Source organism: Cebidichthys violaceus, unplaced genomic scaffold (genome assembly GCF_023349555.1).
Source record: "Cebidichthys violaceus isolate CVI_PGR_0920_01 unplaced genomic scaffold, fCebVio1.0.p SCAF_10, whole genome shotgun sequence".
NCBI lineage: Eukaryota > Metazoa > Chordata > Actinopteri > Perciformes > Stichaeidae > Cebidichthys > Cebidichthys violaceus.
The window spans coordinates 12,156,251-12,183,966 of NW_027176263.1; the positions used below are offsets into that span (position 1 = coordinate 12,156,251).

At 41.8% G+C, this 27,716-nt stretch overlaps 3 protein-coding genes across 7 annotated transcripts in view; 1 reads left to right on the plus strand and 2 right to left on the minus strand.

The window, feature by feature from the left end:
• The window catches only part of LOC137884148 (arginyl-tRNA--protein transferase 1), a 53,919-nt gene extending 40,307 nt beyond the window's left edge, over nucleotides 1–13,612 (minus strand). For 2 of the 4 annotated variants that reach the window (XM_068725856.1, XM_068725869.1), the window contains exons 1-7: nucleotides 13,460–13,612; nucleotides 9,867–9,930; nucleotides 9,699–9,761; nucleotides 9,421–9,524; nucleotides 8,952–9,194; nucleotides 4,325–4,539; nucleotides 912–1,040 (exon numbers count right to left, since the gene is read on the minus strand). In XM_068725856.1, coding sequence (XP_068581957.1) covers nucleotides 912–1,040; nucleotides 4,325–4,539; nucleotides 8,952–9,194; nucleotides 9,421–9,524; nucleotides 9,699–9,761; nucleotides 9,867–9,930; nucleotides 13,460–13,568 — 927 coding nt within the window. In that variant the 5' untranslated portion in view covers nucleotides 13,569–13,612. The remainder of the gene's footprint in view (nucleotides 1–911; nucleotides 1,041–4,324; nucleotides 4,540–8,951; nucleotides 9,195–9,420; nucleotides 9,525–9,698; nucleotides 9,762–9,866; nucleotides 9,931–13,459) is intronic. The other 2 variants (XM_068725866.1, XM_068725864.1) reach the window with 1 other exon arrangement.
• Nucleotides 13,613–14,226: 614 nt separating this feature from the next.
• On the minus strand, nucleotides 14,227–21,725 carry LOC137884182 (delta-1-pyrroline-5-carboxylate synthase-like). 2 transcript variants are annotated; one of them, XM_068725888.1, is made up of 17 exons: nucleotides 21,600–21,725; nucleotides 20,952–21,070; nucleotides 20,699–20,841; nucleotides 20,375–20,524; nucleotides 20,145–20,249; nucleotides 19,906–20,058; nucleotides 19,401–19,491; nucleotides 18,328–18,452; nucleotides 18,092–18,236; nucleotides 17,928–18,001; nucleotides 17,450–17,549; nucleotides 16,918–17,138; nucleotides 15,970–16,107; nucleotides 15,682–15,877; nucleotides 15,418–15,539; nucleotides 15,012–15,294; nucleotides 14,227–14,877 (listed from the first exon to the last, which is right to left on the minus strand). In XM_068725888.1, the coding sequence occupies exons 2-17, from the start codon at nucleotides 21,046–21,048 to the stop codon at nucleotides 14,696–14,698; spliced, it is 2,325 nt and encodes a 774-aa protein (XP_068581989.1). In that variant the 5' UTR covers nucleotides 21,049–21,070; nucleotides 21,600–21,725; the 3' UTR covers nucleotides 14,227–14,695. The 2 variants fall into 2 exon arrangements, with proteins under 2 accessions (XP_068581989.1, XP_068581980.1); XM_068725879.1 differs by having other exon boundaries at nucleotides 19,900–20,058.
• Nucleotides 21,726–22,787: 1,062 nt separating this feature from the next.
• LOC137878449 (E3 ubiquitin-protein ligase TRIM11-like) lies at nucleotides 22,788–26,432 on the plus strand. Its single transcript, XM_068718759.1, has 7 exons — nucleotides 22,788–23,384; nucleotides 23,510–23,605; nucleotides 23,708–23,941; nucleotides 24,062–24,084; nucleotides 24,176–24,309; nucleotides 24,383–24,954; nucleotides 26,262–26,432. Exons 1-7 carry the CDS (start codon nucleotides 22,788–22,790, stop codon nucleotides 26,430–26,432), a joined length of 1,827 nt encoding a protein of 608 aa, XP_068574860.1.
• Nucleotides 26,433–27,716: the final 1,284 nt, after the last annotated feature.

The window sequence follows — 27,716 nt, forward strand, 5'->3', positions numbered from 1 at the left end:
TAACCCTTGTGCATCACTAGGGACTATTTTAGTTTTTTTGATCATTTTGGCGCGTCAATGCATATGGCATACATTTTAGCAAGGGTGTAAATTTTGTTTTCCTTGTTTAACCTCGTCTCCTATAATAAGTCGATAGTAAACACTGTGACCGAAAAACAGAAAGGTCCCCATCCCCATTGAAACCCACCATGCATTCTATCATTTCACTTTTTATTATTTTAAAACAGATTGAGACATTTTTTTTGCCATTTGGGGGAAATGTGCTATTTTTTCATTCCAAAAACATAGAAAATGCATGAAAATTAATGTTGTTAAGTATTGACATCTCCCAGACTGAATCCCCCGAGCATATAGTGAACAAAAATAATAGAATTTTTGTGGGCGGGGTTTCATAAAAGAAACAACAGTGGCATTATGTAAATAAACTGATATTTTAAAGGGTTAACATTTTGAAAATGAATATATATATTAGTAGTTATGATCAGGACTGATGTTGGTTAAAAGATTTAAGAGAAAGCTTTAAAAATATATATATATATCATGTCCCAGACTGTGGGACACTCGGGCAACTTGTTTAAATAGATTAAATAGATGCACAAGGGTTAAATGAATCAAAAAAAAAAATATTTTATTGTTCAATATTTTTTCAACAAAAACTACTACCTGTGTTGCATTTGTTTAAAACGTAATCACATACTGCACTTACAATAAATAAATTGTTGAGGCAATGATACATTTTTGTCCATAAGATGATATAAAACTAGAAAAGAACCAATATAAATTATTCATAAGAAATTAGAGCAAGATAAAAATGCTTTTGATGTCTTTGTAGGTACCCAAACTTGTCGACCCTGTCCCTCCCTCCCTGGGCACCCCTTGAGCAGGTCGACCTATGCCCCCCACCCTCTGACCTGGCTCTCGGAGGGTTTGTCAGGAGGGTCCTTGTGAATGGCCATCTGGTAGAGTTTGTACACCTGGTAGGAGGCGTCGAAAGAGGCTTTGAACTGCGGGCTAGGGGGACTGGAGCGCACTAGCCTCACCTTCAAAAAGAATACGGGCAGACAAAGGTTAACATCAAAATGGAAGAAGTACAGAGAATAAGACAAGTGGAAGATATCGTCACAAACCAAAGAGAAATAGTGTGAGGAGAGTGTGAAGGGAGAGAGAGACTGACACAAACACCCTCGCCGGGCCGGGCGACACGCCTGTGAAGATTTTACAAATAAAATGGGGACATTTCCAGTTTGACAGTTTTGTTACTCTTCTTTAGTAAATATCCTTGTTTTCACTGATAACAGCCGTTGGTAAGCATAGCTGTAGCTTAATGGGAAAACAAGAACAATACAAAGAGGGTGTGTTATGTCATCTCCACACAAAAATAGCAGGTGTAACTCAAAACAACAAGATTGTTATAGAAAACTCAAGTAGTCGTGGAGGTACTCAAAAAGAAGAAATAGTCATTAGAAATTGTACTTTTTTATCTTCCCCTCATATTGTGCATATGAACCCATTTCCAGTGCTTCACCATGTCATCTTAGACTTTATTCTTGATCCTGATGAATATAAATTACAGCGTGCAGAGAAGTTTCAGATTAAGGAAAATGTTCCTTGGATGACTTGTCGCGAGACTATATAAATAGATAATATAGAAAAATCCTAGTCGCAATATATCTTGGCCACAATGTCTTTAAAAATACTTATGATGAGCAGGACACACATTGACATGAATCCAAGTTCAGCTAACCCAACCCAAGTAAGTAAAACGCAAAAGTTAGCAAATGCATGAATAAGTCCATAGACGTGAAAGCTGCATACAAAATAAGTACATGTCTGCAGTGCTATGAATCAGTGTTAACTGGGAGAATAATGAGAAGCCTGTGATATAAAGACGTGTGGAAAGGAAAACTGTTGTGCCGCTAATGTCACACAAAACTAAGAGAAGAATTCAACAGCTACATCCTCGGGCCCCATTTAATTAACCGTCTCTTCGTTTGGAAGCTTTTGTTGGCCACGGAGGCTGAGCCATAAGAATCCCCTGGACGGACAGACTAGAGGAATTGAACCTGGGGTTTGTTTGAGTTGGACCCGAGCGGGTTTCTCTCATATGTCCACTTGGCATCCACATCTTTAGTCAAACAGACACGTTGGGCCTCTTACATAAAAAGGACAATGCTGAAGTTCTGTCCTTTTTAATTCCGTTCTAAATCTAGAGATATATTTTGACAGGCTGAAATCATTTTTGGTGAAACAACACTGTGGTAGATAGTGGACAGCGTGGAAATGAAATTTTTAGCAATTCTCATAACGGTCTTGAAATTTAACACTAGCAGTCTGACACCGCTTTATGAACGTTCAACTAAAGCAACATAACACCAGTGGCTTTTGTTTAACTTTAATTAAACTGAAAGATCACGGTTTATCAAAGCTTTAATGAAAGATATGTTGCTCTGAACATGGATATTCAAGACTTTGAAGAACACCATTATAAGGTAATACAATAGAAGAGCCAATAGATTGCATAATTAATGCCTGTTATCAATAGGAGATTTAGAAGAAAACACTATGAAAGCATGAGCAAAGTGTGGAGACAGTAGAGAAGACTCTAGAGGGGAATGGTGGGTCCACAGTTCCACACTTTCCTGAGGTGGCTCTACGTTGGCACACTGACCCCTGGTGGTGGTCACTGGAACCACAGCTGTATTTAAAGGGGAACTACGGCTATTTCATTCCTATCGTCCAAGACAGTCCAAAAAACATTACTAAACATGATCAACGCTCTCCCAAATCCAAAAACCAGAAACTCATATTGGTGATGTCATTACGTAATAAGTGCAGAACTGCTCCATAGACAATGAATTGGTAAATATATTATAGATGACAACCAGGGTGATGTTCTGAGTTTTCAGTACATTTTCAGTTTTTTGAACTTGCAACACTACAATAGAGTGAAGCTCATTTGGATTTTAAAAAGAAAATAAACAAAAATCTGTTTCTCATTGATTGGTTACAGAGCAGCTCGACACATTATACTTTAAATTTGAGACTAACTTCTCTGGTTTCTGGCTTTGTGAGAGAGTAGATCATGTTCACAAATATGGATTGAACTTTCCAAGGCCATGGAAATAACATTTGGATTATAAGTTTAGGTGGTGTTCCCCTTTAAGGCCAGGACTGAGGTAACTACCGGACTGTGCATGCAGTAAATCTAAAATCGTCTGTCCTGTTGCTGTGACTTAACTCTTTGCTATTATTTCAATAGTAATATGCTGCTCTAAGTACTCTACACCAATAACGGTAAGAGAGATACGGCAACAGAGCCGTAAGAAAAGGTGAGCCACATTTCTTCTTTTTCATTTCCTGTCTAAATGTACTTTAAAAAATGTCCTATGTATCATGTAGAGCATTCTCATCAGTCAAGATATCTTTAACAGATGTGTGGATGATGACATTGAGCTGCTACTACATTTAAATGCTCGACTGTAAACACATATCTCCTGGTACTGGTGTGAAAACCTCTCAAAGCCTGCAGCTCAGTCAACAGAGGCCCACCACTCTGCAGCAGATTCACTCAACTGCTTATCATCCCAATTGTCCTTTAGCCACAGATCTGATGCAGCCTAGCCACATGTAATAAACAGCATCTCTCAATTATTTCACTTGTGAGACGTATAATTAACCTCCCTTTGCACAGGATGACCTTGTGTTCATGCCCACTTAGTAAAATGGAACCATAATTGCAGGCAAACAAATGAATCCAATTGGAAAGAGCTGACTGGGAGAAGGTCTTGCCGGTCTAGTCTCAGAGGGTACAAAGACAAGAGACAGACACCGCCTGGTTCCTCACTGCATCTGGCTCAAATCTTGGTCAAGACCAAGAATGACGTTACTCTACCAACCTTAGCTCGAGGCCTTCGCCAGAGATCTTTCTACATCGTTATGCCCCCTGCCAAAAGTTCATTTCCAGGTCCTCTCATATCGGCTGAGCTGTGGTCTTAATGTCGTCAGCAGGGTAACGTGACCCAGTTTGTGTGGTGTGCCTGTCATTTGGTTGAGTTTTAAACTGGGAAGAAGTGTTTTTTCCACTCTGCTCTGGCCAGCTATCCTCTCTGCACACATAAACACATGGTGAAGTCACTGGAGCTGGAGAAGAGGGCTCTATGAAACCATATTTTCAGGCTAAGTGAATCCAAACATTATGGAGACAGAGAGCTCAAACAAAGACACGATTTCCTAATGATAGCTGGAATCATCCCAACAGGCTAATGTTCATTCCAAGTCCCATAAAAAGGAGAAAAGAAAGTACCTCCTCTATATTTCTGCTTACCTCAAGGCAATGAGAAAAGTTGTCAGGCAATGACTCACTGATGAAATCTTCCAGGAGTTTGGGTTGCTTGGTCTGTGCCTGAGTGGGTGGAGTAGGAGAGACAATGGAAGAGTCCCCATCAGCGTGTTGTCTAATCTGCTCCTTCTGAAGACGTCGCTCCTTTCTTAAGTCTCTGGCCTTCCGACATGGCGGCCGACCAGGATCAGCACCCATCCCTGCACCCCAGACAGAAGAGAGAGAGAGGGGGGGGGGGGGGGGTTGTCAAAGTTTTCCAAAGGTACTGGTTAGGTGGCGTGCTACGAAAACCTTTAACTATTTTTATACAAAATCATTTTTCAAATCATTGCCAGGTGAGAATATGACTTCAGCTTTGTTCATCCTCCGCTCACGCACAACAGGTGTTTATGCTCAATCCGCTGTTTGTTAAATTATTATCTGAAACTTGAAGAGGGCGTACAATCAAAGTGTACTGTGAAGAAGCAAGAAGACAACGAGTGTTACAGGTCTAACAGCCAGAAACCAACCTCCACAATGCAGAGGAGGAATTGTAATAAACTGCAACCTCATATCTCTAATTAATGGACTACTTAATTGTCTTTATACAAGCCCGGTAAAGGCAGAAGTCAGGTATTAAATGCATTATAAAGAAGCAATATCCTAGTTGAATATCCAGAAACAATTTGATTTGACTGGCAAAAAATGTACTCAAATGAAGATTGTTTTAAGATTTCAAAACGATTTGGCCATCTTAGTGAATGCCGTAATAACGTCGTTCCTAGCGTGCAAACCTCTCGCCGGTGAGAATAAACTACGCTTTAGGAATAAGACTAAACACAGAAGTAAGAGAGGTGGTAGCTTCAAGCTGCTGGTATTGAGGAGTGCAGATTTCTGCCTGCCTCTTCGGGCAGATTGGCTGCCATGTTTCATTTTGTGTGCCCCCCCCCCCCCGCAGAAGACAGTCTCAACAGAAACTTGAACTTTAGATTACATCGTTGCTTAGGGAGCTATAAAACAATATGATCTGTGCGAGCCCAAAGGGTTAGCTGCTAGCTAGTGTGTATTTAGAAATAAAAAAAAGAACAGAAGAAGCAGAAACGGGGGCCATAATGAATCCATGGGTGTTTCATCTCTAAAATGGTAAAAAATACCAGATCTAAGTTATCTGCTGTGGGCACGTGAATGAGGAGCTCTGCTCACCATATATAAAGGTTGCTACTAGCAGAAGAAGCACTTTCTCCGTTTTTCCCTCTCAACAAGAGTAACATTAACATTCTCTGAAGCAACTGAATCTCTCCCAGTTTCCCTCTCTCTGTCCCCCTCCTCGATCCCCCCCCACCACCACCACCTTCTGGGCTCTTTCCAAGCCCCGCAGCTCTCCGGGCATCCCATGTCAACAGTTTACACGCCTACATCCTGTTTGGAGCAATAAGGAAACGAGAGCCATTTCCTGCTTGTCCTATTGCCAGCCGCCGCCATCAGCTCGCTTACCAACTTTCCCCTGCGTCGACGTAACGGGGGAGAGAGGGACGCCTGGTCCTGACGGGGGGAAAAGAGGGAAACTCTGGCACTGGCCACGCGTCACTGGAAGCGTTCAGCTTCAGCTGACTCAAACTACTTCTTCTACTGTTAAGGTGCAGCGTCTGTCTTGTGAATAGTAAAAAAAAAAAACAGACAGGAAGTATCTGCAGATTCTGGCTTATTTCATGATTTATCTTCAAATCCTGATTTTGAATGTATAGGGTGAACTAAAAACTTGAGGACTACAGGAACAGCAAACCACTCTAGTATAACGTAACTAAAGCTGTGAAGTTTCACCAACTGCTGTGTTCTTGGGAAACAATTTGTTTCAACCTGTGATGCTAGTTATGTATGTTTTTGTGCTTTACTGTTATGTCATCGCTTTTGTTTGTATTGTAATTGCTTTTATTGTTTCTGTTTTTACCATGTAAATTGCCTTTTAAAGCGCTATACAAATAAAATGTATTATTATTATTATTATTATTATTATGGAAAATGACCTGGTTCTGGTATCATCTCAAGATCCCTGTTTGCTGTATTGGTCTTTAATGGTAAATGACTAGAGGCACTAAAGGAGGTAAGTATTTCTGAGCAAGCCCTGTGATATAAACATACAACCCTGGGAGTTATGGTGAGGTCGGAGGGTTTTCCTCTCCCGGAATAGACGCGACAAAGTCAAGACAGACCGACACACACACACACACACACACACACACACACACACACACAGATACACTTTCTCTCGGTCTTGCACAAACAGACACAGGTACTCCTGAGGACAGCGTATGCAGCCGTGGTGAAGATAAAGTCTGACAGATCAGTTCCTGTGGACGACACATAATCCCGCTCCAGCAGTTAGCGCTTCATAAAAGCCGTGACACTCTCCCTCTTCCCCGAAACACACATACGAGTCGGTCTAGAATTGTGACATACTTGCTTTCGTGCATGTAAACACATGGTGACACTACATGAATTTACTGTGGGAGGACGATGCAGTTATCTGAGAGCAGCCACTAAAATATTAACATGGTGCTATGCAGGGTCATATTATAGAAACAACTCTGGGAAACTGTACTCTCTGTACAACTAATCCCTCTCAATCACCACTTATGATCTCCTATAAGTGTGCGGCACTGTCTGTATCTACACAGACCTTTGTCTGCATTTTATTATTTCTCATATTTTTTTTATTTTTTTTATTATTATTTCTTCTGTGTTGTGGACGTTTCTGGGCATCAGCAAAGAGCCTTTGGGCCCCAGGTGGGGGGTGTAACCCCCAACCAATATCAGCGCACGGGGTGTGCAGCCTGTTCTCGATCCCTGGTCCTAACCCCCCCCCTTCTCTGTTAGGGAAACACAGATCGCTGTGTGTTCTTATGTGCGTCAAAGTTTCCCCTGCTCGTCGTCTCTCTCCTATAATTGCCTAAAGCCTTACCCAAGAAATCACTTTGTCATAAAATCATTTTAAATTATAACATTTTGATCATAAATTATCACAGCAAAATAACTCCCTTTAGAGAAAAACGATTTCAGCTTACATTTCATTCCTGACTAGCTCCCTGGGGTTTACTCCAACACACACACACACAACACATTGATAAAATACTGAATTTCAAGAATACAAATGCATGTATGCAAGTCTCACTACTTGTGAATCCATAAAAAGCAGATCCTGGGACAGCTTTGCAAAGCACAGCATTCCATATGTACCTCTGCATCTGTTTACCTCTGGCTTTGTGCACGCTATATGGAAATGGAGAGCCATGTTTTCTCAAGCCAGAACTGGAACCTGCCCAAAGCTATAAAGCACTCCGGTCATAAAACTAGAGGAAAGATATGTCCAGGTGTTTTCTGTTGGAGGTGAATAACGGGGGAGCGGAGGACCGCTGATCCAACATAGTAAATCCTACCTGCTTCCTCTTCCTCTGAATAGGCGTGTTATTTCTGACAGTCTTGACAGTCTGACGAAGAGGACTGTGGTGCTGACACAGGTGTGAGAACAGAAGGACACTGGCACTGCTGAAAGTTTGCTCTGTGTGTTTATGTCTGCCTCTGAATCGACCGGTGCCAACGCTGAGCTTTCCTGCCTTCTGATTAACGAGCGTGTTCTCATTAGATGTTTGAGAGGGAAAAAGCGGTTGAGGCCTGAAACATGAGCAGTTGTTAGAAGTTCTGCTTCCTGTGTCTAAAAAGGAGTTTATTATCTCCTCACTGCGAGCGTTATTAATTCATTACCGCGTGTTGGCTATGAGGATATCCTGTACTGGAAAGTGAGGAGGGGAACATGACAGATAAGCCAAAACCTCAAAACACAGTGGAGTATATCACAAGGTGAACAGTGACACACTCTGGCGAGCAACGGTGCTACAGCTATAGTTGAATATCGCAGTGGCAGTTTTGCTTATGATTGTGGTAAATTTGTCATTTAAGCTACCGTCACCACTTTTAAGTTGTCCCGACTGCAGTTTCAAAGAATATCAGACAACTTAAATAAACAACTTTTTGGGAGGTGCAGTAGGACCGCAGTAAAAGCAGGTAACCAATCCTCGTTCTGTGTAAATGCAGCTGCTGGAATGTCGATCAATTTCACACTAAGGCTGCATGAACCAGCGTACATTTAACATTAGCTGCATTAAGTTCATTCATTCATACAGGGCTAGCGCTGCTGCAACGATAATCATGATTTATTAACCTGCCGATTATCGTTTCAATCAACTGTTTTGTAAGAAAATGGTGAAAAAAGTATGTTCAAATTTGTAAAATGTGCTTCTTTTATTTGACAGCAGTCCAAAACCCAAAAAGTTTCCACTTACTCTCAAATTTGAGTAACAAAAGCTTAAAATTTCAGAAGTGTTGATAAGTGATCATCAAAAAATAGTAGATTTTTTTTTGCGATCAATGACATCAAGGTTTAGGTTCTTTGTGGGGAAAAAAAAAAAAGTTTGATGAATAAGCAAAAAACAGCTGAAGAGCTATGCTGATGAAGGAAAACCACAGTAGCAGCTGTAACTTAGTTACTATCAGGTAACTAGTGTTTTATTCCCATTTCCGGTCACATAAGAACAACACTGATAGTTGATGATTATTACCAGTGAACCAGATTTCTCACCTGGTTTAGGAGCTGCTGCTGCTGCTGTTGTTCTCTCATCCGCGACAGACTCCGGATCCTTTCTTGATGTCTCCGAGTCGGCAGGAACGGCGCCCGCTACCTCCTTCTGAACTTCTGTGATAGCGGGACACTCCGGTAGCTCCTTCTCAATGTCTGTGATCGCAGCACGCTTCACTTCGGAGGGGCAGACACTACTCGGTTCCCGTGGACCTGCTTCGTCACACACGGAGTCCATTGGCTCCCCTGCAAGGCACAAAATTGCTCACACCAGAAAATGCGTACTACTTAGCCACAGAGCCAAAACGGTTATGAGCTTTTGCCGAGTTCCAACCATGCGCTCTGATGCACGTCCTGTCCAATAGTGTTGGCTGCTGACTGCTGTGTTTTTCATGCATGTTTTGTATACCAATACAGAGAAATTGATCAGACAATACACATGCAAACTGTACAAAAATGAAAACACTCTCACCATCATTCTGTTCTTTCGGTAATTCCCCGTTGGAAATGAATTTGCTAATCTTTTTCAGGACTTTCTTGTGGGACTTAGAAGGCTGGAACTTCAGTGCATGACATCTTGACAGAGAGCATAAAAGGTTTATGAAGAACACATATTTGTATACATTTCTGATGTTATACAAGTATCTAATATATCTATCAAACTATTATGGGTCATCCTCATGTGTTCCCTGTTATTCTTGTCTTGTCCGCTATGAATCATATGAGAACAAGTCTGATGGGCGATATTACCTGATGGTATACTGTGGACAGCATGTCTTGTTCAGTTTGGGCTTGTAGACGTATTTCCCACTTCTGAAAAAGGAAAGAACAGATTGCCTTCACTAAATACCGATTGAGTGATTATTTGAAGTATCCAAAAGCGAGCAGGATTCCATGACGGCAGAGACAACTACTCACCTTCTCCACCCTCTGTCTATGAGGTCTTGGTAGTCTTGTACAGTCATGGTGTGAGACCACATCCCTGCAGATAACAAAAAGGAACTTTGAAACATTTAATTGATTTTACACTATACATTTCAAACATCCATTAAAGCATGCCATCTCTGAAAGGAAGCTTGATTAACAGATAAAAGAGACAGTTATAAATAGACATTTTTCTTAGCCTGAAAATGGAGGCATGTATGCAAGTAAAGAGTGGTTTGTCAATAAGCTGATTACAGAGGCTGGTGGGGGGGATCCACATTTTTGTTTCAGCTTAAATCAAAGATTCCCACAGTCCTCGATGGTAACATTCAAAAAAGTGTTATTTGTGTCCACAGCAGCTCGGATCCTACTTCCCAGAGCTGAGGTCTTAGCTCCCCGTTTTAACTCGTGACCTTCTGCTCCGCAAGCATACACAGTTTACTCACACACCAAAACACTTGATGACAAGACCACTATCAGTTTGCATCTAAAACAACAGAGGGAATTCACTGTATAACAGTTCACACAACACACACTGAGTTTGGAACTGAGCATAACGTTGTATGTCCCAGGAGAATGGTGTTCAGCCAGAGACGGGACAGAGTGATCCTAAAGAGAGACACCACAACCATGAAGCAGCGGATGACTGGAGCTGGTTCTAAGGCCGGCAGACTTTATTTTAAAAGATTACACCAGTTTCTACTTTGATCAGTCATACTCACCATATAAAACTCAGCATAATAATTAACAGATCTGATAAGCAGAGTGTGTCAAAATATTTGGTCTTCCATAGAGTGTGTCTTTCCAAATCACTGTCAGTGGTGAAGCTACTCACAGTCACATACATGACATTAACAGTATTCGCATCCAGTGGGAGTTTTTCACTGGTATAAAAACTGAACACAGTAAAAAAAAATCACACCAGATCAAATGCATAATACAGCTTTATAAAATGTGATAGAATAGATATTTATAAAGGTAGTTCTGAAAGTTTTAAACATTTTTAAACATTAAAAAATGAATTTTCTGTTATCCGCCGACTGAAGACAGAGCAGAAAGAGGCGAGCAGAAGGAGGAGACCTTGTATTTAAGTGTAAGTGAAAACACTGGTATGAACAAGAGTGAGACCCAAGAAAATACACAACAAGTATCTATAATTTAAGATCCTTTTGTTGTGTTTACATATCACACATGTATGGCCTCACCACACATGTAGAACATCATCTCTCAGGAGTTTCTGCTCTATGACCCCAATTTTATGACTTCTGCAATTACAGAGCAGTCCAGTTGTCATATGAATATAAGTATGAATTACCAAATGTAGTAATCTGTTTTATGAAGCATTGAGAATGCTCCAAATGGAGTATAAAGAAAGTATGATATATTTAAAACCGTATACATCAAGTGATCATCATCTTAAAAACTTTTAAGAGTTAGTAAATAGGGACAGGAGGACAGGGAGGGGCCAAACAAATGACACAAAAGCCCAAAAACCTGTCCATGAAAAGGCCTGATAACAAGTCAGGCAGGAAGTCGGACCTTAATAAAGGTTCCAGAGTACATCATGCCACGTGAGCTTCATGCGCGCGCAACAGCTGCTATCATCACTGCTATCATCACGGCACAGGCGAGCCTTTCCATTGTTCACACCTGATCCGTTTTTTTCAGCCTCCCCTGAGGCGTGACAGACACAGTAACACAGAGGGGCGCAGATGCTGTGCTCTTTAGTGTGGGGTCGCATATGTTGATAACATCACCGCACCGGTCACGCAGAGGGAAACACTATCGCACCGATGCAGCTGCTCGGAAAAGTTTACAGGACAACAGAAACACTGATCATGTACTGATAATCTTTCTGTTGGTCTGATTTTGTATGTCTTCCCAGGACAATATAAGCACTACAGTAAGAATGTAACATGACAGATTACAGAGGAAGAACAACCTTGTTTTTTTTTTTTTTAGTGCAGCCTGAAAATATGTATCTGGACCTTAGTGGCTTGAAATAATTGGCTCATTTCTGTCGTTGTAAGTCTACTGAAAGGAACCTATAGTGTTACTGATAACTGCCAAGACGCACACAGGAAGTACAGTCTCACTTCCTCCTGAGATCTCGCCATTTCCCACATGATGCAACATATCCAGATTACCACTCTTATCTTAGCTTAGACGACAAGTCTCGTCTGCTGGTTCTGAGCCAAATCGCTCATTGACTGCATTAGGAGCTGCCTGAACACTAATTATAGTCAACCTGTCTCGCCCCTGTTCACCTACTCTGAGTGGCACCATTCAGTCCCACAAGGAAAATCCCTTCCTATCTTCTTACACAGATGTTTTGCAGTTTTGTCCCACCGATTGCCAAAAGATAAACAGAGCTTTTTATGTTCAACGTTTTGCGGCTGTTAAAGTCGTACATTTACTTGGCTTACAAACAGATGCATAAAGAAATATTTTAGTTGTCTGTCACTTCATTTGTGATTAGGCATTTGAAATGGTAAGCGAAGTAAAAAGTGGTGGCACAGCATCTGAAGATTAGACAATGTGAGAATTAGGAGGAAATATAAATGCAAACTGGCGTAATTAAATGCTTGATCCACTGGCTGTTGTTGTGTCCTTGTGTGCTTTCATTATCCCTTGAAACAAACCATGGGTTCACACGGAAGTGAGCCCAGGCCACTGTTCACAACTGGATCAGGGAGGAAGACTCTTCAGCAGCTGGATGAAGATGTTTTTCATCTCCTTAAACTAAACATAGAATAAAAACACTCCAGCACTGAACCAGTGTCACTATGTCTTTATCTCTGATGATACCGCCACAGTAACAGTAACAAAGCAGCCTGTTGAGATGACGTGCAGTACATAGAGTAAACACGTTGCAATCTGTTTACTATCGATCTCATGTTTACGATCTGTGTAAAGTTAAATAGAACCCCTGTCCTCGTACTGACCATCACATCTGAGCTCTCCACACCAACATGTTTACGTTGAATGCAAGATAGCATTTCAGCAGGTCACATAAACGCCTCTGGTCCCAGTGTCTCGGATCAAATGAAAGCGAGAGAGCTGCACTTTCGCATGTGAGAGCAACATCCTTGGTTCTCTGTCAGCTAGCTTGATGCTAGTATAGATGTTAGCAAGCCTACTGCTAAGCTACTCATATTACAGCGTTAGACTTGAGTAAACATTGTTGTCCAACTGTAGTAATTCAACAAACACTAGCCAAACCTTACTTAATTATCTGACCTCATTCTACTCAATGAGTAGAATGACTTTAGTTGTTTTCCCCATAATGAAAGAGTTGGGCTGTATAATGCTAAAAGCTAAAAGCTGAGTTAATACTAACATGACACTGTTCAAGCACCGTGAGGTGAACGCTAACATACACTCAGTTACATGTAATGTACTGGCCTTGCAGTGTAAGTTGAGTGCAGCAGATATAACACAATTTACTCGTGTACTGACATTAGGATTACAGTTTAACCCCCCTCTCAAAACAAGCAAGTAGACGGGGCTAGGTCGTTAGCACAGTCCAGTTCAACAACAACTACCAGCTGTGTTTCTTCGCTAACGTTACCGGATAAGACTCTTACCGTGAGAAAAGTTTCCTTCATCATTTTTACAGTAACCACACCGGTAACCGCAATCCCCACCAAAATATTCAACTATAGTATAAGACTTGTTTCCTGCCATCTTTAACATCGACTCAGATGACAGCTAAATTTGGCAGCAGCAGCAGCAGTAGGCAAGACTGTGGTACTGTGACTATCAAACCACGCCCTTATCAAAAACGTCACCAGTGCTGCGTTGAGGAAAAGTGGGAGCTTTGAAAACTGAAAACGTTTAACAATCAGCCATGTAGTTGTCCAAAAGCAGTGCGCTGTTATTTCCAGATGTGGGAGACAGCGAGACGCAGTCGGGAGGTAGATATGAATGCACGCTGTTCGCCCTGGCTTAGAATGTGGCTGTCCAGAACAGTAAGAAACACCTTTGGAAAAGCACATGATCTGAAAGTTGTAAAATATATATATGGAGAGTCTAAGTAATTGTTGTTGCGTTAAAAGCTAATTTCTTCATTTCTAGAGATTATTGTGGGCACTTGTAAAAATGTTGGGTATATAGATTCCATTGTTTTTTTAATTTTGTTAAACACATTTTCAAAGAAATTCAATGTGTGCTTTAAAAAAAAAAGATGTCTAGTATTATAACTGTAGTATTATATTGTTATACTGCACAAAAGACATTTTTGAGTTCTACTTTATTCTAGCTATGATTGTGCCGTTTCCATAGAGGTACAAGACTTTTATGTTGCAGTGAAAAGCAAGGCCATAATGAGTAAAATGTGACAGGTGCAAAAAAACACAATATTTCATATTTATTAAATCATTTGTGCAAAGAGAAAGGACAGCAAAATCAATCTGAACCAAGATCCAGCACAACATTGCTTACAGTAAATTACAAAAAGGCCCAGGGCAAGAGGTTTCTATGTAGAAAAATAAGTTAGAAAATGATAGCTGAGTCAGTGATCTTTTTTCTTACTACTATAAAAAAAAAGACCTTACAGAGGAAAGAGCTTCATCTGTGTTTGACATGCCAGAATACATTTCCTTCTCACCAGTCATGTAACAATCCAGCATTGTCTCTGGAGACTGGTATTTGCCTAAAAATCTGGTTCACATGTTTATGCGCAGGTTGTCCAGTAAAAGTAGCCTTTTTTCTGGTGAAGAAGCAGCAGCTTAAACGTTGAAGTGCTACTGGCAGACCTCTTAATAAACTCTGGGTAGACATCAGTTATCTTGCTTCCTGTTGATGGCTCTTTGGTTGGGCCCCTAATTAAAGCCCCCCTGGGGGACAGGGAGGTTTTCATGAAGGTATTTCATACTCCCTTGCTCAGAGAAGTCAGCCACAGTGTGCCCTTCCCCCCGAAGGACCCATTTGGTGGTCAGAAGCCCCTCCAAACCCACCGGACCTCTGGCATGTATCCGTGCCGTACTGATACCAACCTCAGCTCCTGCAAAATAAGCAACGCAAAATTAACTCATTTTCAAACCAGTAGTAGGTTAGATCCATTTACAAAAGAATGTACATTTTCCCATTTTCTCAGGAGGCAGTAAGAAGTAAACCCACGCTTGTTACTGTACACACCTAAGCCAAAGCGGTAGCCATCGGCAAAGCGAGAGCTGGAGTTCCAGAATACACAGGCGCTGTCCACCTGCTGCAGAAACTGCTCGGCTGTCTCTTCGTTTTCTGTAACAATGACATCGGTGTGGGAGCTGCCGTATTTGTGGATGTGGTCCACAGCTTCCTGCATGCTGTCTACCACCTCAATGCAGCACTCCAGGTCCCCATACTCTGTCCTCAGAGACTTCACCTCGGACGGGCTGAAAGTTAAATAGGATGCAAACCGGGGGCCTGCATGGATCTTCACCTGAGAGAAGGCAATGGCACAATGATTTATCAACTAAATAATGAAATAATCGGTCAAAAATAAACAAAAAAACCCTCATTGTCCTAAATAAAATGTGTAAAAGTCTCTGTGCATATTTCTTACATGTTCGGTTCTCAGCAAATCAATGATCTGATCAAATATAGGAGTTCGCAGCAAATCCCTGTGAAGAAGGAGGGTCTCCATGGCATTGCAGGCTGCAGGGTAGTCGCATTTTGAGTCCCTGACTGGAATAAAACACAAGTTAGCGCCTGTATATTCAGCAGTTCTGTGTTACACCAACAAGTTCGTAACTCTTGAGCAACATGTGAAATATTGACAACTTTCATAACACCATGAGCAAAATGATTGCAGAAAGGTAAACCTTACCAATATCTATAGCTTTGTCTATGCTGGCCTCACTGTCTATGTAGACGTGACAGACGCCCTCGCTGTGGCCCAGAACAGGAATACCCTTAGCCGCCTTTTGGATGTTCCGAACGAGCTCAGACGAGCCCCTCGGAATGATCAGGTCGATCAACTTGTCTAGTCGGCACAGATCCTCGACTTCTTCACGCGTGCTCACCTACACGTCAGGATAAAGTTTATAATGTTACATCGACAATATTGTCACCGTGTGAAAACTGTGTTTCAATAACGCAATGCTTTCAGTCTTACCAGTTGAATGGCATCTGCCACTCCATGAATGGAAAGTGCTTCCTGAGTGAGTTGATGTAGAATTCTATTGGTGTTGGAAGCTTCTTTGCCCCCCTTCAGCAGCAAAGCGTTTCCACTGGCTATAGCCAGAGCTGACACCTGAAACGCAGTATTAAATATGTGACAATGGGACTTTCAATGACGATGTTGTGCAAAGTCTGATGGTGATGTAACGCCTTTACACACCAGGGGCTTTTTTTCCCTGTAGTCTAATCTATATTTTTTTCCAAACTTTTGCTTTTTGTCATGAGTACTTTTACACAGAACGTGAATATTACGTGGCAAAAAAGCGACATTTTCTTTCTTTTTTTTAATAGACAATGTCAATTTTTTTTAGCTATCGCACTGCGAATAAAGGCATCAACCGATCACGTGGTGCAGAACGGACAAATTCAATAAATACATTATAGAACACAAAGACAGAGAGGCTACGTAGTCTGACCCAAGACGGCAAACTTAAGTACTTTTTTCAACCTTGATAAAGGCAGCGCAGACCAGATTCACTGCTTCTGTTCTTACCTTCTACAATAAAAGCCTTAGACATATACACTGGTGACTGTTTACCAGAGGGAACTCAAATTCACTCAGAGCATTTTTATGAAGGAAACTCAATAAAACAGCTAACAGTGGCTTAGGCTATACAACGATTTACCTCAGACAGCCTGCCAGACGCTACTCTGGGTCAAAAGGATCCGGGCAGTTGATCCTCTGCCTGCATGAATCTATTGCAACCTTTTATTTAAAAAGTGTTGCAACTGACGCAAATTTGCTTTGCTGCCGTTCCAAATAGTTTTGAAAAAATATGCCAAAATATTGGCAAATGTGTATTTCACATTTTGCCGTTCATTCATCACGGCCCTGGTGTGTAAAGGCCTTAAGTCTACAGGCTGAGAGTTTGGGTTTACTGACCTGTGGGAGACAATCAGGACGCGACTCAAAGATGACCAGCAAGACACCGATGGGCACAGTGATCTGTTCCAGCTCTAGGTTGTTGGCCACCCTGGTCCTCCTCAGCACCCGACCCACACTCTCTCTGGAGGACACAGCAAGCTGACGGAGGCCAATGGCAAGGCTGTTCAGCTTAGCAGGTGACAGACTCAGACGGTCGATCAGAGGCTGGGAGAGACGACCTACGAACGGGTAAAGAACACCGACAATGCGATACTCAGAAGATCAGAGGAGCAATGACTGCAAGCAAACTTCTAAACTTACAAGTACTATGCATTCACAAGCCTCTTACTGACAACATAGCTGATGCACACCAGAGCTAAGAGAAATTCTACCCAATGCAGATGATGCAAGCCTCCTTCATATGCCAGCGTTCCTAAGTAGAAGTGCTACAGATGAATGAAAACCACTGGCAGAACCCAGGATTTGAGTCAGACGATCGCATGCAGCGGTGGATTACTATGATCTGTGAGTCTTCTCTGTGCCTCTGTACCTGACGTTGTTGCTAACTCCATGTCTCTCTTGTTGGCACTAAGGATCTCATCTTTCTTCTCTGTAAGCAGCTCAGCAAGAGAGCAGATGATCTCCTCTCTCTGGAAAAACAAACACACCTCGATATATGATCAACAAATACCAGAATCAAGAGTAATTACAGCCACTTAATGAGTTTGGTGACTCCCTGCATCCTGATGTGAAAATGATTCACTTTTTTCCAGTTTAATAGCTTTTTTAATATATTATGTTTGCTGAGTGTTAGGCATGAGATGATCTCTCCCTCTTGTAATTTAAATTAATTTAGGAACAGTATAATGACGCCAATACACTGAATTTAGGGGACTTAACCTAGAACTTAACTACACGTCTTGTGGGATTAAATATGAATACATCAGTGCTAAATATATGCCATTCCATCCTCTTCAAATACGAAAGCCTTTTAATACCAGACCATACTGAGGGAGCAAGAACCTCACCTGTTCTGGGTCCAGGGAGGCCAGAGACCTGCCTGCATGCCGGGCCATCTCCGTCTGCTGCTCCACAGTCGGCCCTGGTGGTGTTAATGATACAAGCGTCAAATATAAAGACACAAACACAACAAGTGAATGAAATGCTCTTTCCACATGGTTTTACCCAATACCTGCGGGTTTCACTTCAGAGAAGAAGGTGCCAACTTTCTTCCCCTCCACGATATCTGTGATGACATGCCCTGTGACTTTAGGATGTGTGCCGTTGGCGATGACAACAGACGTCCCGCCCTGCAGAGCCCAAAGCGCTGCTTTCACCTGATTCAGACGACAACATGATTGAGTATAATGCAACTTTTTCATCAGTCCTGTTTACACTTTGAGATAACATATCGACTGTCACACTGACCTTGGCTTCCATACCGCCAATGCCGACTCTGGATTTAGTGCCGTACGTGATTGACTGCTGGTCTCCAGGATAGAATATATCAATGAGCTTGGCATCATCTGTTCCTGGGGGACTGTCGTATAAACCTGTAAAATAGCATTTTATCTATTATCCTACATGGAACCGAAGCAGTCACATTGACTGATAGACCAAGAGGCCAGACAATATACAGAGAGTTTATATTAACAGGTAAACTCACCGAAGTAAGATGTTCATTAATAAAAGCAACGCAGTGACGGCAGATTGTTGCTGAAATGATCAGCTGATTAACTGATGAGGATTTTGATTCCTGATTAACTTTTTAAAGTTCACCCGTGATTTAGCATTGCACTAAAGTTTGGGGACTCACAAAAAAAAACAACAGAGCAGCTGATGTTGAGATATCCTGCCGTTATGTCTCTAGTACAGAAAAAGCTAAAAAAAAACACTGGTTCCTAAATTCCCTATAATGTACAGTAACTCAGTAGCATCCTTCATTAGCCCCCCTCTGCCTTCCAGATGTCCATTTCTTTGAAACCCCACACTTCCGGTTTGTAGCACCTGCTTTCTGTTAACAAGTTTAAGTCCCAAGGCAAGCAACAAAACCTTCCTCTGTTAAAGTCGCTCCACAGCCACAGACGTTATACAGCTGTTTTCACAGGCTGAGTAGTTCTCCTCATGACAAGTAAACTGAACTGTGTGTGTAAAATCTGTGGCCCTTTAAGTGATTTTTTATTATGTATAATTATCAAACAATAATTGTTACTGTTACACAGATTAGAGTTTTTTTCTGTTTCATATTATTGTAAATATGGTTGATAAGACAAAAAACCTCTTGGCGGGGATCACTTTGAGTTTGGTGTAACTCACAATGAGTATTCTTCATCAATTTTGACATTTAAAATGAAATTTGATAAATTAAATTGATCAAAAATGATCCTGAGCGATTCAGCAGACCTTCTGAAACATGAAATATCACGCAAAGAGATGTAATGTTAATGCACACATGGAAAGTAAATCCTAACTAATCATGAAATTGGAGGTGATTTCTGTACCTTCTACATCAGACAGGGCAATGAGGAGATCTGCTTTCATTTCAACAGCCAGCCGTGCAGCCAAGCTGTCATTATCTTTGATGCTTATTACCTGAAAAACAAACAGAAATGTCATTAAGCCAAAGGGAAAATGACTGGATCTCACACGATACTGTAGAATAATAGCTTATCTGTTGCTTCCATGCAACAAAAGCCTTCCGGTCCCATCCATTTGTAAAACCAACACCACATGGTCACTTCTTTCTAAAAAGCAATAAAACAAGCAGGTCTGTGCACACAAGAATGGCAAAAAGCAAACCACCACAGTTTGAACAAGTAGTCAACATTTAAAGCAGCCTGAAAATGAAAACAATGTGCCCATGAAGTTTAATGTTAATGAGGGTGGAAATGGAAGTAGAATGCAACATACGTCTTTCATTTACGCATGAATTAAGCAATCCACCATCACAATTCTGGACCACACTCAGCACTCCCAGCATGCCCTTCACACAGTACCCACATTTACCCCCTGCAGGTCACTGTTGGGAACAGGGGGCGGAACAACGGCATCGTTGGTGTTGATGATAGGAACTATGTTCATCCGCAGCAGTTCGTGGAGCGTGCTGTTCAGGTTGCGACGCTTCTGCTCATCGTGAAAATCCAGGTTGGTGACGAGAATCTGCAGACGTGGACGGAAATGTAGAGAATTAAGTGAGATTTGAACTCTGTCAGCATTTTACTCTGTGAGAATAGTAAAGTGCATACCTGTGCAGTGCAGGTGCTGTATTGGGTGAACATAGCTTCATACAACGCCATCAGACCGCTCTGTCCAGCAGCTGCACAGGCCCGCGCCTCGAAAACTGGAACTGACTGAAAAACAGGAATTTCACTAAAAGTTAACAAGACTGTGGTCAGAATTTAACAAATATTGTCTAATATTTAACAATTCCTCAACAAGTGGACTACAATTCACAGCATTCAAGATCATTACTCACCATTTCTTTGAGTTGGTTCTGTCCAGAATGCAAGGCTTGTCTGACGCTCTGAGACAGCAGGATCTCATGTCTCAGTCTCTGCTTCCCAAACGCCACAGCACCACTGGTGACGATCATCATCTCCCTTCCTTGATTCTGCAGCATGGCAACCTGACAGGACACACACAGGCTATTCAACATTCAAGCTCTTCTTTCTCAGCCAAGATCCCTCCGACGTTCCAGTTTGTCTTTATGTCTTCCTTGACCCCCACATAACATTATGTTCACGCAGCCATCATCACAGTGTCTCTCTGGTCTGTATCAACAATATTAATGAAGCGTTACCTGTTCTACTATTGAGGCCAGTCGCCCCAGTGCCAGACCACACTCATCCCGTGTCACCACAGCACTTCCCAGCTTCACTACAATACGTTTGGCCTGCTTTAACTCACTGCGGTGGGCCAAAGACTTCCCATGGGGACGTGGGACTGTAGAGAATAACAAAGACACCATTATTTACACATCAGCAAAGAGTTTGGAGGCATAAAGTTCATATTGCCCCGTTCGGGTATGACAAAGAAGGTGGCTGGTTACTTACATTTAGCCTGGGCAAACGCTCTGATGGAGACCGGACAGACATTTGACTGCCGGATTCTGGATGGCGAGCGAGAGCACAAGGCCAGTCTGGCAAGCATGGCACGCAACACCTGAGGACAGCTGTGATGAACACACAAACAGATTACTGTCAGGTTACTCCAACAACAAGTGCAATAACCTCATCAGAGACAAGCAGCTTTAGGATACGATATCTTCACAATACTGTAAAGAGGATCAAATACAACAAAATCAATTCACATTATTCTATCTCACAGGGAAGCTTTGCATCATGTGCCATGATGGTATTATTAGAATAGTGTTTTCGGGTTACTTGAACTTGACACACTTATCCAGTGACTATTATGTTGTTTTGAGTTTAGTGACTTAAAGACATATTACCTCACAGCTGGTAATGTGAGGTAATATGTCTTTGATAGGTGCTGTTCATATAAATAAGCTCTAACATATACGAAGCCATTGAAATTAGCAAGTTATTAAAGATAAACTGTAGCTATTGTTTGGTGTTTCTGCTGTCAGAAAGGACCTGGGGCTAGCTGACGTTAGCTAGCATTAGCTGCCTCACTGCCAAGCTCAGCGGCTATTTTAAACCAAACGGACCGAATACATGTTGAACAAAAGGACTCCTTACCTCACAGGGTGAAAACCTTGAAAACCAACTACAACTACACTTGTGAGTGCACTGCAGGAGACACGTAGTCAGCGAGGTCCGGGGCGATGCTTTGGTGCCACATCCACAGCCCACGTTGTTTGAGAAGTGCCGTAGTTGAGCGATGCACGAACGTAGGTTACGTAGGACATCTGGATACGCCAATACATCCATGATACGTTCACGTAGAGAGAAGGATTCAGTCTTTACGTACGCAGAAATAGTGCTTTTGATTGGTGGACGTAGCTATTGGAAGCACAAGCACAGGGAAGGAGGGTAAAAGAAACATACAGTTCATTCTAGTTCATAGTTTCAAGAAAACAAACAAATTGCTGCACTAATAGAAAATCTCTACATACAATTAAGTGCAAATAGCATACTGTAAAAGACAAACCCAAATGATGAATTATTGTTTAACATGAGATAACGCTACATGTTAATGAAGATATTGATTCACTTATTGTAAACACAACTGCGCTTAAATAAAAATAGACATCTCTAAGAAGCTGAAATCTAATATAACATATATTCGTTTTTAAAATGAGACCATGTTATTGACAAATTAAAAGGTGGAGGGTTGATCTGAATATATATATATATATATATATATATATATATATATATATATATATATATATATATATATATATATATATAATACTGTAACTGCTTTTAACTGTCACTGAATAATTTGCCACATTTTGTACAAAATAATCTCAATTTAAGGTTCACTTGAATGACATTCCACCAAACTCAATTTACTGATGACCTAAACATGTGGTTAAAAGCTCATAATAAAGCTAAATAAGTGGACCTTGAATTCAGATTATTTTGTCAAATTACTGAACACAAAGTCAATAGTTGATTTTCACACTAAAATTAATTAGCTTAATTTGATTGAATTTAAATTGTGCTGAATTTAGAACAAATAATTTGTAATTTAATCTACTTGATTCAGTTTGTTGGAAATGTGCCACTCAATTGTGTGTGGTCTCCTGAGAGTCAATGGCTTGAATAAGCTCCTGGAAGATATCATCTCATCTTTAGTAACCTGACACTGGGGCACATGAGTGACGTATGCATGCCAACAGAGGCCTGTGAAACATTCATGAGCAGAAAGGCCAGGAGCACAGTGCACACTGAGCTGCCATAGCAGGTGCAAGCAGAGCTATGGGGACTGTCGTGGAAACTTTGAAGTGTCCAGTTTGCCAGGATTTCTTCACAAATCCTGTGACGCTGCCATGCGGACATGACTTCTGTCTCACCTGTATCCAGGCTGTCTGGGAAACAGAGGGGTCTGATGAGGGGCCTTTCTTCTGTCCAGAGTGTCAGATATTCCTCCCCTCTGATGTCACGCTGGAGATAAACACCAGCCTTCAGACCAAAGTAAAGGACTTTGCCACTAACAGGCCGTCAACAACAGAGCCATGGACAACAACACCAAGCAGGGCTACCACATCATCTTCAGCTATCCACTGTGACCACTGCATAGAGACACCTTCGGTGGCCATCAGGACCTGTCTGACCTGTGACGCCGCACTGTGCCAAGCTCACGCCCTGCTGCACCAGCAGAGGTCTGCTCTGAGGGAGCACACAGTTGTGGAGGTGACGGGGGATCCGCTGTCTCTGAAGTGCAGGGAGCACCGTGAGGAGCTCAAGCTCTTCTGTATGGAGGAGAGGGTCCCTGTGTGCTGTCTGTGTGTCCTGGTTGGCATGCACAAGAACCACAAAGCGCTCCAACTCCATGAGGCCTGCGCAGACTTCCAGGTGGATATTAGTAGTGTTTTATCATTGACTAGTGTGTTTTATTTTCTTGTAAATGTCGTGATTGTTTCTTTATTTCTCTGTCAGGGCTTTCATGTTGTTTAGGCCTGTTGTATTTCTCTATTTAGAGCATGTTAGAGACCATTATGAACCAGCTGCTGAAGAGGAGAAGTGAAGCAGAACACGCCATCAGGGACCTGGAGTCATTGTATACACAAACAGTGGTACAGACAATATGAAATACCTCCTTTTAACTATTCTGTTGTTTTATTTGCAGAATCCCATCTTGTATGTATTTTTTTTGTATAATGTGTTTTTTCCCATAGAAGTCTGCTGCAGATTTCAGAGAAAGAATCTCGGACAAGTACAGCAGGATTCGCGTTGTGCTGGATGGTGATGAGCGTCTGATGATGCAGATCATAGACGCAGAGGAGACGTACATGACAGAGTGGCTGGAGGCCCAGAGGGGCGACATGGAGGCTCAGATCAAAGAGATAGACAGCCTCAGAGCCTCCAGCAAATCACTCCTCCAAGAGAAAACTGAGCTGCGATTCCTACAGGTAGGTTACCTATTATTATGATGGCGTGTTATTGTGATCATGTGAAAGTACAAATGCAGCTAAAATGTTTTCTGCGATTGCAATACGAACAGTAACACATGACCTGTTTAATTTCAACAGCAAATCACAGCACAGACTCTTTGGTGAGTGTAGCTATGCTCTACTTTTTCTATCCTAACTTCGTTTTTTTGGTATGATTTTTGCCTTTTAATACTTTTCATTTTTTTATTGTAGCAACCCTTTGGATTTAGCACCAATCCCGGAGGTAGACAAAGATCTGTGTGACCTTGAGAAGCTGAGAACAGTGGAGAGGCTGGTGGATGACCTCTCAGTGGCGCTGTCCCAACACTTCCCACGAATGTGGTCATGTTAGTATCCTATAATTTGCAATCTAATCGCTATCTCTGTAGTTGTGTTCTGAATGTAGATTTGTATTTGCAGGTCTAAGTTCTCCTGCTCTGGACTCCAAGTCAGCACATCCAAAACTGGAAATATCCCAGGACAGGAAACAGGTGTGCTGGAGAAGGCAGCCTGTCGGTGAAGCTCTGAGCCCTCAGCTATATGACTTCCAGTACAGCGTCCTCGCTCAGGAGAGTTTTACTACTGGCAGGCACTACTGGGAGGTCATTGTTCAGGAGAAACCTTACTGGCTAGTGGGTGTGACCACCGGGCCAGTCGATAAAGGAGATGCACCAAGTCAGAGCTCCTCCAGCCTGGGTGTGAACAATGCATCCTGGTGCATCTACCATGGAGATGGACAGTACCTGGCATGCCATGACACCCAGGAGAAGCAGCTGTCAGTGGGGAAGAGAGTCAGAAAGCTGGGCATACTGGCAAATCTCCAGAAGGGAGAGCTGTCATTCTACGACGCTGATGCCATGACCCTGCTCCACTCCTTCTGTGTGCAGTGCACAGAGCCTCTCTACCCCATGTTAAACCCATGCATCGATGTGAACGGACTAAACACGCAGCCGCTCACCATGTTTTGGATTAAGGACCCCTGGGATTGCCATGTAAACACAAAAGGGGCCAAAGAGTGACCTTGGAGGGAAACCCTAAGTGTGTTGTGAACAAAGATCGAAGACTCACCGATGAAGCTCTGTATTTTAACATGTTTCAATGTTTATTCCATTTTAGCTCACATTAAGTAACATTGAATGTCAGGCATGCTGTTGTTCCCCTGGCTGGGTCTGGTAGAAGTGAAACTAGTGCTGCAGTATAAATGACTCTAGTCATCTCATTACACAGATGAGACTATCATTACACACAGACAAGAAACACTGAAATTCATAATTCAATTCACTTAAACTGAAATTAAAAAACAACTGAACATCTGTTACAGGGCTGTTGTTGCATTTCACATCAGCCTCTTTCTGGCCACTCAGTGTTTCTGAAGCTGCATTCATGGTCCAAAACTCTTGTCTTGTTCTGTTTAATGTTGCTTCATATTGAGAAGTATATATAGTAGAGTAAGAGTCCTACATTTTTGGAAATTAACCACATGAAGCAGAAATATACACATGACATGGCTTGATACTAGTAATATTATTTTATTCTAGTAATATTGTGTCTGATGAAGACAAATGTTCTTGCAAGAGTTTGGATAAAACATCACCTCACAAAAACACAGCACAGACGTCCCTCTGAATATGAGCCTTGATTATGGATCCTGTTGGCCAACAATTGAAATAAAAAATAGACCGACTATAAAATTCTAGCCCTTGACAACCACCGTTGCACCATATCCCTGCTTATCCTTCCTATCCTTTAAAAAACCTGTTTCCCTTAATTGAGAAAGATAACAGAACCCTAACCTGTGCTTTCTCACGCATGCTCAGTGATCCTTTTAGTGTGCATTCCTGCACCTATAATTCCTCTTCATCTCTCTCTTCGTCTCATACTCCCTACAACTCAAAACTACATGCTCAACTGACTCCTCTTCCTGACATCCCTCACACAAGCCTGTCTGGTGTTTCCCTATAATTTGCAATGTTTTGTTTAGCGCACAATGCCCCAATTTTATTTATAAATATATAAATATATTTCTTTTCTTTAAAGCCCTGACCTCCCTTATTTGTTATTCTTCTGGCTGACTGAAGGACTTCATACAGTATATCTTGATGACTGTTTGAATGAAAAAACCTTAAACTTGCTAAGGCTGAGAATGAGTCTGAGCCTATCAACTCCTTTTCATGTCTAGTTTTTTCCACCCTTTGTAGTGCAGCCAACACTGCCAGCATCTCCACTGTGTAAACCTCCCTGCAACGTCAGCGGAAGTTTAGGAAAATAACTTGAACGTTTTCTTTGTGGTTTTCTCCAGGCCCTGGTAGACTTCACAGACTTCCAGATCTACCAGGAGCTGATCAAGGACCGTCTACAACAGAAGTGCATCAGAGATGCTTCTTCTTCCTCCTCCTCCTCCTCTACGATCACCTCCAGCTCCTCTCAAAGCTCAATAAAGACCATCAATCTCTGCAGAAAGTTTTGTTGACTTGTGTTTCTTAATTGTTGAACCATTTCAGAACTTATACAATGTATCTTTTGACTAAATGTAAAACGAATTGTTAAACTAAACTCATCAAATCAACTTCTTTTGAGAGGTTGTTCACACACTTCCCAGAATGCATGGTGTGTGGGTTATTAAGATACAGTTTGGGGCATTTTTGCCACAATAATAACAGGGTTAATATATTATAAAGATGTGAATCGTACCACCTTATCAGAAGTAACAACACAGGAGAGTCAGAAGGTGTAAAGAGAGCTCAGTCAGTACACATCTACAAAGTCCTGACAAGAGAACTAATAGACAACAAATGAAAGAAGCTGTGTGGCTGAACCAGACTTCACTAAATAAACCAGAGGCTCATAAATAACAACAAATTACCAGTCTAAGAAGTTTACAATCAGAAAAGGTTAAAGGGCTTTTTAAACCTCATCACACCTAAATTGTGATTTAGGTGTGATGAGGTTGCTGTCATGTTGCACCTCTGTCATTGAAATGTTGGAGACAAAAGTAGTTCCAGAAACTTATTAATTTTATTCTTCAAATAAAGAAAATATGTCACATTGTGATCCACTTTTAAGCTACTCAGCTCAATATACTGTCTTGTTATTAAGCGTCAGAACAAGCATAACTTCTTTATATTTGAATAACAGATTGTGAATATAAGTTATTGTATCATGCAATCTGTTGACATTATGAAAAACATCAACTGCGCATGACTGTGGATGATACAAACTCATACTGAGCACACAGATGTTTAAAGATACGAGATAAAGTATTAATCATTATTGAAATAAGGTTTTAGGTAAATCGTACAAATACTGATCAGCCTTCAACGTTGCAGCTGCAGGTTTTTTTCATCGCTAGATGCCGCTTGATCGTATACCCTGATGACGTCACGTTTGTAGAAACCCAAACCTCTCTGAACGAATAGCTGTCTCGCCGGGTGCGGTGGCGCGCGCCTGTAATCCAAGTTACCGGGAGGCTGAGGCTGGAGGATCGTTTGAGCTCAGGAGCTCTGAGCTGCAGCGGACTATGCCGATCGGGTGTCCGCACTAAGTTCGGTATCGATATGGTGCTCCTGGGGGAGCCCGGGACCACCAGGTCGTCTAAGGAGGGGTGCACCGACCCAGGTCGGAGACGGAGCAGGTCAAAGCCCCCGTGCCGCTCAGTAGTGGGATCGCGCCTGTGAATAGACGCTGTAGTGCAGCCTGAGTAACACAGCGGGACCCAGTCTTTTTACTGCTGATACAACAACAACAACAACAACAA

Bases quoted from the DNA above. Each gene is read 5' to 3' on its own strand.
- LOC137884182 (XM_068725879.1), bottom strand. From the start codon at position 21,048: ATGCTTGCCAGACTGGCCTTGTGCTCTCGCTCGCCATCCAGAATCCGG. The intron at 18,453-19,400 runs GTACAGAAATCA...GCTATTTTACAG, and splicing joins TGCCCTGTCTGATGTAGAAG to GTTTATACGACAGTCCCCCA. The intron at 14,878-15,011 runs GTGTGTACAGTA...CTTATTTTGCAG, and splicing joins TGGCTACCGCTTTGGCTTAG to GAGCTGAGGTTGGTATCAGT.
- LOC137878449 (XM_068718759.1), top strand. From the start codon at position 22,788: ATGGGGACTGTCGTGGAAACTTTGAAGTGTCCAGTTTGCCAGGATTTC. The intron at 23,385-23,509 runs GTGGATATTAGT...TTCTCTATTTAG, and splicing joins AGGCCTGCGCAGACTTCCAG to AGCATGTTAGAGACCATTAT. The intron at 23,942-24,061 runs GTAGGTTACCTA...TAATTTCAACAG, and splicing joins CTGAGCTGCGATTCCTACAG to CAAATCACAGCACAGACTCT.